The sequence below is a fragment of the Callorhinchus milii genome, unplaced genomic scaffold (assembly GCF_018977255.1).
Source record: "Callorhinchus milii isolate IMCB2004 unplaced genomic scaffold, IMCB_Cmil_1.0 Scaffold21, whole genome shotgun sequence".
Classification (NCBI taxonomy): domain Eukaryota; kingdom Metazoa; phylum Chordata; class Chondrichthyes; order Chimaeriformes; family Callorhinchidae; genus Callorhinchus; species Callorhinchus milii.
In genome coordinates, this window is record NW_024704762.1 from 1,851,009 (window position 1) to 1,863,357 (window position 12,349).

The window sequence follows — 12,349 nt, forward strand, 5'->3', positions numbered from 1 at the left end:
TGTCAGCACAGGAGAGCTCCACTGGTGCAAGACTTCAGTGTAAAACTGCAGTAGAAGGAAGCAAGCCAGAAAAAGGAAAGCATGCTTTAATTGGGAGTTAAATTGGGATCATAAAATATTTGCATTTGATATAGCATCAAAATGGTCAAAGGATCTTTAAATTAATCTGAACCACTAAAACAGGGAGATTGCATTTCTGACCATGTAGTGCGCTTACAAGACTACTTGAATGTCAAGAACTTAAGTTCTAACATAGAATTTAAACTACAATCTCTGACTCTGAGATGACAGAGCTACCAACAGAGCTAAACTGACAAAGACACATGGGTAAATACAGTAGAACCTCGATTATCCACAATAATGGGGTGGACCCCAGCAGATAATCAAGGTTTAGCTTACTAAATACTTAAGAGAAACAATGAGGTGCTATAGAGTAAGAATGCAGTCATATGTCAACACTACCTCATCTATTAAGTTTAACAGCAGCTATTTGAACAGTGATGGGATATTTGCCCATACTACTATGGTTACGAGCAGCACAAGTTGTAACCCACATTGCAACACATTTATTAATTGCAAACAGGATTTCTTTGGGTGCTATGAAGAGAATGGAACTCAGTGCATAAATCAAGGTTTCATTATGAGATCAATATTCCTGATATATAGCTTTAACTCAAGTTGGAAGGAGGTAATAGCCAAATGCCTGAAAATCATAAGCAAGTGTTTGGAGCAGGAAAAAAACTGATGATTAAACACCTCCAACGTTTTGGACTCAAATCTAGCAAGACTATAATAGGATATCACACCAATTAAGGTGCAAATTCTGCAAATACGTAATAACAATCCTTGAATTTAATATAGCACCTTATCATGTTGTTGAGTCATCTCAAAGCACTTCACAGATTAGATTGTAAAGTGAATTGACTGCGCATTCTGTGGGCGAAACTCCATTACAGTAATTTTACTATAATGGAGCGAGCCACTCTTTTTAGAATCCTATAGCTTTAGAATCAGAATATTACAAGACAGAAGGAGGCCATTCGGTCCATCATGCCTGGCCGCCGGCTCTTTGGAAGAACTACCAACTAGTCCCACTCCCCCGCTTTTAACTTTTTCAATACACTTATAATCACTGCTGTGGAGTATCCTGGAGTAGTTTGGAGGTGGAGGAGAAAGAAAGACAGGCAGACAGTGTTAAACATGATGGCTTTAGTATTTATACCTGCCAGTAACAAGCTCGGCAGCCATAATTGTACAAAGGAAACAATTCTTTCGTTCAGACACGCACGTTCGCTCACCTTCAGACCCACCACAACCGTTTGTTCTGATTCTCTTCAGCATCCACTTTTAAGAGATGAAATGTTTCATCCTTATATTATCAATGTTTCAATTCTCTACTCCAGAAACTTCAGAAAAAGGAACTCATGGAAAAAATGATGCAAACCAGCCAAATAAACCTATTACTTTTGTTAAAACTTTCTTATTTCACAATCTTCCTGACTACTCCAACTGTCTCAATCACCTTTCCCTCCACCTGCCACAGATGGCACCAATTCTTCCTGGGTACAGTAACACAGGTGCTAGACCTTTGTTTGTACCCTGCTCAAGTGGCTATTCATCAGGTGTGAAATGAAACTGCAAATGTCAGATTACTGGGGAGATTCACATTGAAAATCAATCTCGACTGACAACCAATTCTTGGTGAGGAAAGGAGAAAGAAGAATTGAGAGAACATACTTTCCTCACTGGACATGGATCACGAGACAACACAAGACTGCATTTGTATAGCGCCTTTCACGTCGGGAGGACGTCCCAAGGTGCTGGACAGTGTCAGCATTTCAGACCCGAGCTGGGGTCGGGGGGGGGGTGGCCGATGGCATGGTCGAAGAGGGTTTTGAGGCAGGACTTGAAGGAGGCTATGGAGGAGGCGAGGCGGAGTGACTGGGGGATAGAATTCCAGAGGTTGGGGGAAGAGTGGCTGAAGGCTCTCCCGCCAATTGTGGGGCGGGGGACATGGAGCAGCCAAAGCCGGTTGAGCGGAGGGAACGGGCGGGTTGGAGGGGGTTTGGAGGTCGCAGAGGTAGGGTGGGGCGAGGCCATTGAGGGCTTTGTATGTGAGGACCAGGATCTTGAACTGGAGATCCTCTGAAGGATAGGAAACCAATGGAGTCAGGCGAGCAAGCCTTTGCCTTTGGTGAATTTGTACCTCCCAAACAGAGGGTGTTAAAACTTATTGTAACAGCCTGCTTCCCAGCTGACATCAGTTAACTGAACACAGACCACAGATCAAACTTTTCCTGGCAGCTCAGATACATGAATGGTTTATTTTCACCCTGACAAATCTTGACAAAAAACAATTGTTAAATGTGAGCAATCAGGATCACAGACTGCTGAAGCTGAGGTTATAACTGGACTGTGCTACACACGTCACAAAAAGGTTAGGGGAAGAGATGAAAACGAGTGCCTGTAAAATTATTCCACATGCTTCTGTGTTGCTCTAATGGAACAATCACCTGTCCTGGATGATGAAGAACATATTTAACAGCATATTTAATATCATCAGTGTGAAAAACATACTTGGATAAATCTGCATTGTAAAGTCTTTTTGCAGCTGTACACAAGGTCTCAGTACCAGATACCTTACCCCTTCTCTTTCTCGGGTTCCTTTTTCTGGCCTTCTGGCTCAGCTATCATATCAGAGACCAGCTTGAGGGCCCGCTCGGTTTGCGACACAATCCTCTGCACGGCCTGCAATTCTTCTTCCGTGGGATAGATGTTTGAGTGCTTGGTCATTATGTACCGATCGTCAGAAGAATCAGGACGCCGTGGAGGCTGAAACATACAAATAAAGGCCTAAACCAGAGCGAGGATTAGGTCACTCTTGGCATTTAAAGAGGAAAATGTTTCATGCGCTACTGGAAAATTAGTCTGACACATCAACAATTAGGAACCAACAGTGAAGTGGATGTAAAGAAATTGGCTGCCACGTTTCGCTCACAAAATGAAGAGTTAATTCACTTTACAGTATACTCTGTGAAACGCTTTGAGACATCTTGAAGACGTAATAAGGCGCAAATAGGATTATAATAATTATTAGTATTATTATTAAAGAACCTCCTTTCAGGAAAAGGGACTGCAAGCCAACCTTGCTTAGAGCAATTGCTGAAGCCCAGAGAAGCGAGATCACCTGCTTACCTGAGAATGTATGTCAAAGGACCAAAGAGGTTAAAGCAGAGCAAACCCAGGGGAGCAAGCTTAATTACGATGGGTCAGCAGCTGCACTCAACTGAAAAGATTTCTATACGTCATACTTAATTAACCGGTTAAGATAAACAAATTAAAGAAAACTTGCTGACAAGTGCAAATCTTCCCTGTAACAGGAATACAGCAGTCTCGTCAGAAGTTCACCTCTACTTCCCGATCCAACCGTCATGTTCTGTAGCTTATTTTGGATTATAACTGGGAAATGGAATATGTCCTACATTCTTATTTTAAAACAAAGCACTATTTTGCTTCTTGATCCCTGTCAAATACACATATTGCTTTCTGGCTCGCGTCTACAGTGTTGCAATATCCAATGCACTGAAGAGCAGCAAATTATTTTTGCAGGGTTGAGAGAGATGAAACTTTCCTCGCTCCAGACTCCACTTGATGGGAAGAAAGCGGCTGCCAGTATAAACAGCGAGGCATGTTTCAAGTAAGATATTCACACTGAAGAATTGGTGACTGGGAGAGTGCTGCTTTCTCTACCGTTTTCACATGCTGAGTGAAGGCAATGTGGAAGAGAAAGCAAATTGTAACAGATTTGGAACAACAAAACATTTAATTGGATTTCGCCAAATGAAACACTGATCTTTATATACCAAATTGAATTTTGAAGGGCCCAAGATTTTTTGTGCTGGTAATGGTGGATATTTCTGGTACCAACATGAAGTTGGGAGTTCATGATTAAACAGTTTTGATGGTACAATGAAATTGTTCAATTTCTTTCTCGATGTGAAACATACCATAGGTGCAGGTGCTTGTGGCATGCCTAGTCTTCCCAGTAGTGGAGGTGGGTGCCAGTCTGGTGCTAACCTGCGACGCTGTTCTTCCCAATAAATATGTTCTTCCTCTACCCTTCGCCAATACATGTCCTCTTCATATCGCCTGAAAACACGGGAACAGAGGTGGGATAATCTAGAAGACACATTACAAAATGAGATTCATGTACTTCTGTCAATCCTGTCTGAAGAGGTCTTGGGTTGGAGTCCATACTAATGATATCAATCGGATAGATTTAGTATTGGAGTTAAAAAAGTATTGCCCACAAATACATCTTGCAATTTACACTTGCACAATTCACTGCTACAATTACCAACTGCAGATCCTCTCATTCAATGGTCCTCATTGGCTTTTATCAAAAACAACCAAGCAGTGAGAGGTGAAATGAAGGAACAATTGTCCTTGCCAAATACAGATTGTTTATTTAAATAGCCCCTTCGCTCCCTACCAATGATTTATGCTCGAGTACAAATGCCCTTTCCCAGTGACCATTCTTCATACAGGAAGTTTACACGGCACAGAGTTTCTATTACACTGTGGGAAATATTCCAGCCAAACTCAATTTTGCCCACGCATGATACATTTCCCACTAGGCGTTTGGTGGGGATGGGGAAGAGGAACAATGAATAGATAGGAATCAAGAGCAGGAACCGTGAAGGAAGTCCCACTTTCCTGGCTCAGGGAGATTTGAGTCGAAGTATAGCATGAATACCACTGTCCCCAGATAAGTTCAGCCCCTGATACCCGTACAGCTGCATCCCAGTAGAAGGGAAAAGGTGTCAAATGTTTTCAAAAGAAAATTGGCAAAGCAGAATGAAAAATTTACCTCATTTCCATTCGCCAGCGCTCCTCTTCCTCACGCCTCCTCCAGTATTCCTCCTTCTGCATCTGTTTCCTCATCTTCTCCTCATGGATTTTTCTGGCTCGGATGCTTGGTTTGATTTCAACCTGAAGGTCTGGATTCACTTTTTTCTTGAAGGCAAAGAGAAAATAATTGTGATTGTTACTCTTTAGAAAGCAACACAACATCAACCATGCACTTGAAGGCAATGCTCACTGAATTCAAACAGGAAATTTTTTTTATTGAAGAGCACAGTGCTCAAAACATCTCAAACCAGATAAAACCCACTTTGGTCAAAGACATACAGTGAAATACATGCATCCAACCAACTAGCCCCTCAGTTATCTGATTCATTCGAGCCAATTTCCTACTGCTTAGCTACAAGGGTTCAGCCTGACTCAGTTGGAAGCACTCTTGCATCTGAGTCACAAGTTTGTGGGTTCAAGCCCCACAACAACAAGATTGCATTTATAGAGCGCCTTTCACGTCGGGAGGACGTCCCAAGGCGCTGGACAGTTGTGTCGGGACCTGAGCAGGGGGTAAGTGATCAGGGTGAGGGGAGGGAAGGGAGGGAGTGAGGAAGGGGAGAGAGTCGAGAGGGGAGCTGAAGGCACAGTTGAAGAAAAAGGTCTTGAGAGGAAAGGGAGGAGGCAAGGCGAAGGCACTGGGGGATGGAGTTCCAGAGCCTTGGGGCTGAGAGGCTGAAAGCCCGGCCACCGATGGTAGGGTGGTTAGGGCGGGGGATGTAGAGCAGACCGGAGCCAGAGGAACGGAGGATACAGGCAGGTACGTGGGGGGATAGTAGGTCGGAGAGGTAGGAGGGTGCGAGGCCGTGAATGGCCGTGTAGATGAGGCTGAGGATCTTGAATTCGATCCTCTGGGGGATGGGGAACCAGTGGAGGCGAGCGAGGGTGGGAGTGTTGTGGTCAGGTCTTGGAACTCATAGTCTAAGATGACATTCCAATGCAATGCTGAGCATGTGCTGCCTTGTTGAAGATACCTCTGTTCGGACGTGAAGCTAAACCAAGGTCCCATCCGTTCGTTAAAGATCCCATGGGACCGTGGCCAATAATCCCCCATGTAAAATTGGTCATTAGGGTCATGACTGCTTGTCAGATATTGTTGTGCAAAAATTGGTTGCTGCATTACAAATAGAGTCACTGCCGTGAAGCCCTTTGGGATGACGCCTCCAAGTAAAAAGTACTACATCAAATGTAAGCAATCTTATTAGTACAGAGGTGAGAATGGTTCAATCGATTGGGAATACCTCAAGAGTATCAACCACTTAGAACTGTGGTCAATCCTTTAATCACATAAAGGATACACAACACACCCTCCCCCAAACGTGAACTGCCAACAAGTAGAATTCAAGAAAAAAAGTTACAAATCTGACCAAGCTTACATGTTAATATGTTCAAGTAGGATTTAAGCATACAACAAATATGAAATAAAGTATGCATCCAGGGTACCTTGTACTGTAGCCTGTGTCTGCGGCCCTTCAAGTGCATGTCCTTGGCGTTTGGGTCATTAAAGCTACATTCACAAAGCTTACAGTGGAACCTGATCACTTTTCCTTCATCGTTACGAACCTGCACAAAGCACAAATTACAAAAACGGTCTGAGGAAATCTTAAATGAAAAACACAGACGAGGAAAAAAACATTACCAAAATCTGAGACACATTTTTCAAAAGCTTACCACTGAAGTAACAAGTCCGAATATCAATTTAAACTTACCCACAAGATCTCAATATTCTATGGGCCAAATAAATATTGTCTTACCCTACGTAGGAACACAGTTTTGTAAAGTTATATTTTTACAATCTGAAAACTTGCAAATAAAGTCATTTTTGCTTGTTAATAGCCTCCCTATTCCTAGTTTGGTACTGAGCAAAGCATTTGAAATAACAACAAAAAGATTACATTTGTATACAATCTTTGACATCGGGAGGACATCCCAAGGCGCTGTCCCAAGCCGGAATAATATTGTGTAACTTATAATAAATCACAATGTCACTTTTGGAACTCATAAATTTCATCTTCTTACCCCTCACCCCCACCCCTCAGTCGCTAAAAGATGCAATTTATAAGTAGGGCAACTGAAACACTCAATCATTCCTTGGGTAAGAATCCAACAATGATTACTGGCATTTGGCATGGGCCAATTAATGTCCCATTCCATACTCACTAGTAATTCATAATGGAGCTTCCTCCATCACATTATTACAAAAGCTTAAAGTAACAAAGCCCCTCCCTCTCATCCTTGGATATAGGGGTGATATAAAGACAGATCTACCTCTTCAACATAATCATGTCCCACAGGCTGCACATCGTTCTGAAGCTGGGCCGGGATGGCAGGAGCAGGAGCTGGTGCTACATTCTGTTCGGGCTTGAACTCTTGCATCTGGGGTTCTGGCTTAGAATTGGGGACTTTCATTTCTTCAACTTTGTTTCCCATTGACGGTAGTTTGTTACCTCCTGCAAGCAGAGGAGGATTCCTGAATCACAGCACCCTGAAACCACTACATACAGATTCACCATTGTATCACTGCTTGCAGATACTGCAGCCACCCACTGCAGATCATTGCTGCATCTCCCACTGAACGTACTTACTGCAGCAGCACATCTAACATGACGACCACTGACAATACGCTGAACAGACTATAAACTTCCTTCAAATTTACCAAAGATTGTTTTTAACAGTTCTCACTCAGCCTTAGCGTAATGATGCCTGAAGCCGAATCCATAACAGCATTTAAAGTGCAATTGGACAAATATGAAAATATTAAATGGTACAGTGAGGGGAGCAGTGGAATGGGATTAAATAGTTCTCGTGGGATTTACCACCAGGCTGATACAGTGGGGCAAGTGGCCTCTTTATGCTCTGTAAAGTTTCTATGATTTTATGTCAAGTCTTCTTTAAATACCAAGTTCCTAACAACATACTCACCTGGGTGAGTATCCACCTATATATGGATAAATAACAGCCTCACATACACTGAATGAATCTGTGCAACAGACAAATACACAGATCACTGATTACATTTTTACAGGAGATGTACTGAGTACAGTAACTAAATCATCACACAGATGCTGAAGACCACCATGCAAATACAATCTTACGTACCTACAAATGTAATTTTGGGAGTGACGGGTTTCTTCACTGGTACTGGTGGTGTTTTGTTTGTGTTATTTGTGAAGGCAGCAGCTGGTTTGGGAGGCAACTGGCTGGCTGCTGGTGTGGTGCCCGTATTGGTGGTGGTACTGTTGCTGACTGGCTTACTTAGAGGAACAGGCGTTGAATTCACTACAACTGGCTCAGTCGAGGGAATGGGCTTACCAAGTTTGGTGTGCAATTTAACAACCTGCAGGAAGGCACAGAGTATGAAGTAGTTGGTTATAAACTTCTCAGCAAACTTTGTCAGTGTTATATAGTACAGCTGAAGCCTCAATAAAATCTTTTAAAATAAACAGCTAACCACTGCTGCCATGGTTTCAGTCACTGCATCAATTTTGGACAGCCAAGTGAAATCTGGACTAAGACACAAGATTAGAACATCAACTGTTTCTTTGCAACTTAAATCCTTCAGCAATGATATCGAAAATAAAACTTGGGAACTCATGTTGTTGAAAGACTGCTCTCTCCCAAGTGGGTGGGAATGGGCCCCTATTACAAAGATTATTCAAAACATTAATGAAGATACTCAGGTATGACAACAAACAGTGAACAAGATTAAAATGCATTTTGTCAAAGGGAGTAGTTTGTTTCGTAAAACAAAATTATATTAATTGTGCTCAATATCAAACTATTAAGATCTGTTAAGCATTGCAGCATTGTTCCCCCAAAGCCTGGGTCGCCAACCTCAATCAGTGTTACTGCATTGCTGCCTGAGTGTAACACTTCTATCTGGCTTGTGCTGGCATGGAAAGACCAAGAGCAAAACTGAAGCCAGAAGAACACTAAAAGAAAGTGCAATTGAATCTCTACAAATCTGACCTCAGCAGCAGGGATTTCAGGCACCTCATTTCAGATCCTATCTCTGCTCAACAAAGTAATCAGCCCTTGCAAGCTTCACATCTCAGATCTGAAGGAGGCTGGCCATTAGTGCTTTCAAAATTGCCATTTGAAATAAACTCTCATGGATATTGGGCTTTGCCTTTCATATTTCAATCCAACAGTTCAGCGATAGCCTTCATTAGAGTGGCTAACCCACAGCTTCTCATACCTTCTGGTGCTTGGCTCCTCGAATGTGTGCAGCATAGGCGTCAGCACCTGTACAGGAGACATCGCACAGCTCACACCGAAGCTGGCCCTGGGCACCACGTGGCCCACTGCTCGTCTGGTTCCCAGCTTTTAAAGCCGCTTCCTTCTTTTTGTGCTTCTGGCCTTCTAAATGCTCCCTATAGGTCTTAAAAAAGAGGATTTTTACAGCTAATCCACTAATAAAATTGACTCTACAAAGTACATTCACAGGTACAACAACTTGCATTTATATAGCGCCGCTCACAAGGGGTAGCATCCCGGAGCGCTTAAGGCAGTAGTATTTTTCATGCACCGGATTTCATCTTTTCTTTGCAAGCGGTTATAGGACAGTGTAGTATCTTCCAGGTGTAGCTTTTTACACACAAATGTATACACAATAATTAAAGGATTTTGAATTGTTGCAAATAAACCACAACATTTGGTTGCATCATTCCAAAGAATTTATGGAGCTTTGCTAAGTGTTATTTGACTGGCTGATAGTTCTGCTAAGCTTGGTTGAACATTAATTAATTTCCTTATCCCAGGTCATTTCTGAACTCAACATTTTAGGATTCTGAGGTTTTTTGTATATTATTATGAAGAATGCCAAGGCTCAACACCAAACAACTGTCCACTATGCATGATTCAAAGACAAGACCCTGAGCGAAGAGCCAGGCAATGTCTTATTCAAGCCATAAAAATAGTATCCATGCAATACTGTAATTACATGATCTACTTCGTACATTAGCTGCGATGCAACAGGCAGTTTTGCATAACAACCAATCAACCCCATGGAGGTTTAAGAGTCACAGGATAGGATACTCATCCCATCAGCCTGGATTTGATTAAAACCCGAGTGTTGGAAGAATGTTCTAGCCAACACTGCCACCAACCTCCCTATGTCCTCCCAACATGAAAGTTGCTCTAAGATTAAAATTTATATTGCATTTTAGACTTTTCAACAAATTAATTTAAAAAATTATAATGTAGGATTGAAACCTTCAAGTTTGTCAACATACCCAGAATCCTATAGCATTGTAGTTATTACTAAAAAAGAACATTTTAAGCATAAACAGGTAGGCTCAAGGCTTGAAATATGCCCAGCACAAAATAAAGATCACCAACCAGGATTCTTATTTCCAATTGACATCAGAATGATTTACTGAAAGTGTGTGCTTGAAATGGAAAGCGAGGTCAGCTTCGGACTCAGTGTGTTTAGCAATGGTGACAACAACTGCCAACAATTTGAAAAGGAAAAATTTGCAAGAATATGGGGAAAGAGCGGGGGTGTGAGACTGATTGGGCAGTTCTTCCAAAGAGCCAGCACAGGCACGATGGCCTCCTTCTGTGCTGTAATATTCTTCGATTCTATGAACCCAAGGGCTAAGCGCAGAATCAGAACCCAACTCCAGCACAAACTGATGGTTTTAGAAGAGGACGGAAGAAAATAGGCAAATAGAGATAACTATTAATATATTGGGTGGGTAGCATAGTAGGGTCCTGAAAGAAACAGTCTCATTTAAACACCTTCCGACATTACACTCACACTAAGTTTCCCTGTATAGTCAGGCTTGTGAAAGCATCAAATCATTGGATATAAAAGTGCTGGGACTTATTTCTTTTTGATGGCCTAAAATAATAACAAACCTTACTTTTGATATAGTACCTTTTATGTCGGGAGTGTATTTTGTAGGTCAATACTGTAGCTCTTTTGCACAAAGCAATATCCTACAAACAGCTATTAATTGAATGACAATTTTACCCAGAGGATTGTCGGTCAAGAAAATGAGAGAATCTTCCTTCTCTTTTCAAATAGTGCCAGTGGATTTTTAGTGTCCACCCAAAGAGGCAGAATGAACCCTGGTTGTATTGTATTTTGAGCCTAGACTATAAGTACAATGTCCTGACGTGGGGGCTTGAACCTACATCCTGCTGACTCAGAGACAAGAGTGCTACCGACAGAGCAAGCTGACACTAAATTCAACACCTTTGATTAGCTCAGAGGTACACTCTCATGCCTGTAAACAGACCATGCACCAAGTTATATCACCCATTCCGATTCTCTTCCTCACAATCAATCAATTACCTGTGGGCCAGCACAGCTAATTTTACACACATCACAATAGTGGAGTTGTGGCTGTTTGGGCGGTGGCTTCGGTTTTTGCTGCTTGCTCTGGAAGGCAGGCTTTTTAACGAACCCTGTGTTCCCGGTGTTGGAGTTGGTTCCGGTCCCAGCGCTAGTCCATGTTGTGGCTGGTGGTTTGGGTTGTTGCTGATAGTATGACGTCGCAGCAGAGTACACAGCAGCTTCATAACCAGAATAATTTGATCCTGTGTTGATGTAAATTATCAACCAGATTTCAGAGAATAGCCAATCCCCAATATTAATCTCAGAACAGTAAGTTCGCGTACTGTGCAAAATCAAGTCTGCAGCCCATTACTTGCACAATCAATTTTAAATACAGTAAGAATACTAGTGCTCCCTCAGAGGAGAATTTTTTGAAAGATATTACTTAGATGTCCGACCAAGAACTCAACTCATTGCAACAAAAAAAAATCTGTCAAATTTACTTGTTAGGTAAGATGCAATTCAAAGGTACGACACATTGACTGGTACCACTAGGCTAATTTGGCTCACTTTGGTGCTTACAGGCATGTCAAGTTTATCAAAATAAACCTTCAAGTTAGGTTTAGGCAGAGATGAGAATTCTGCTCCAGACACTGCAATGGCTACTTCAGTTGTTGCCCAGCCCTGAAAACTGGTGGCACTTTCTGCTTGCACTTCCTCAAATTAGCAAAACGTGCATAAAACAGATTATAAATTGAAGTCTTCACCAGACAACAGACCAGACAACGTAAGATTGGCAATTTCTAAAAAGAAGTCAAGCTACTTACCTGAATAACTAACTGGTGTTGTGTTGTATGTGGGAGTCTGTGTGTAAGATACTGCAACTGTGGCTGGTGCGATAGTTGGCTGGACAGTTGTCACCACTGGATACACTGTGTAACTGGTTGTAACAGGGCTTGGAGTGGGTGCAGGTTTTATTGCAGTAACTTGTCTTGGCTGCTGGGCTTGCGTGTACTGGGTAGCAGACTGACTGAAACTGTTTTTAGGGGCTACAGTGAAAGAGAGAGGGGAAGAGAGATTAAAGGCTTTCAATTTAAATAACCCAAAAGTAGGGGCTTTAATGCATAACCTTATGTTTTCACACAATACAAACCC

General features: G+C 42.1%; 1 protein-coding gene across 3 annotated transcripts in view; it reads right to left on the reverse strand.

The window, feature by feature from the left end:
* Positions 1 to 12,349, reverse strand: part of zfr2 (zinc finger RNA binding protein 2) — a 50,760-nt gene that overhangs the window by 11,771 nt on the left and 26,640 nt on the right. For all 3 annotated transcript variants that reach the window (XM_007907984.2, XM_007907983.2, XM_042342632.1), the window contains 9 exons: positions 12,022 to 12,243; positions 11,213 to 11,457; positions 9,110 to 9,292; positions 8,011 to 8,248; positions 7,180 to 7,361; positions 6,355 to 6,474; positions 4,871 to 5,016; positions 4,008 to 4,149; positions 2,645 to 2,832 (listed from right to left, as the gene is read on the reverse strand). In XM_007907984.2, coding sequence (XP_007906175.1) covers positions 2,645 to 2,832; positions 4,008 to 4,149; positions 4,871 to 5,016; positions 6,355 to 6,474; positions 7,180 to 7,361; positions 8,011 to 8,248; positions 9,110 to 9,292; positions 11,213 to 11,457; positions 12,022 to 12,243 — 1,666 coding nt within the window. The remainder of the gene's footprint in view (positions 1 to 2,644; positions 2,833 to 4,007; positions 4,150 to 4,870; positions 5,017 to 6,354; positions 6,475 to 7,179; positions 7,362 to 8,010; positions 8,249 to 9,109; positions 9,293 to 11,212; positions 11,458 to 12,021; positions 12,244 to 12,349) is intronic.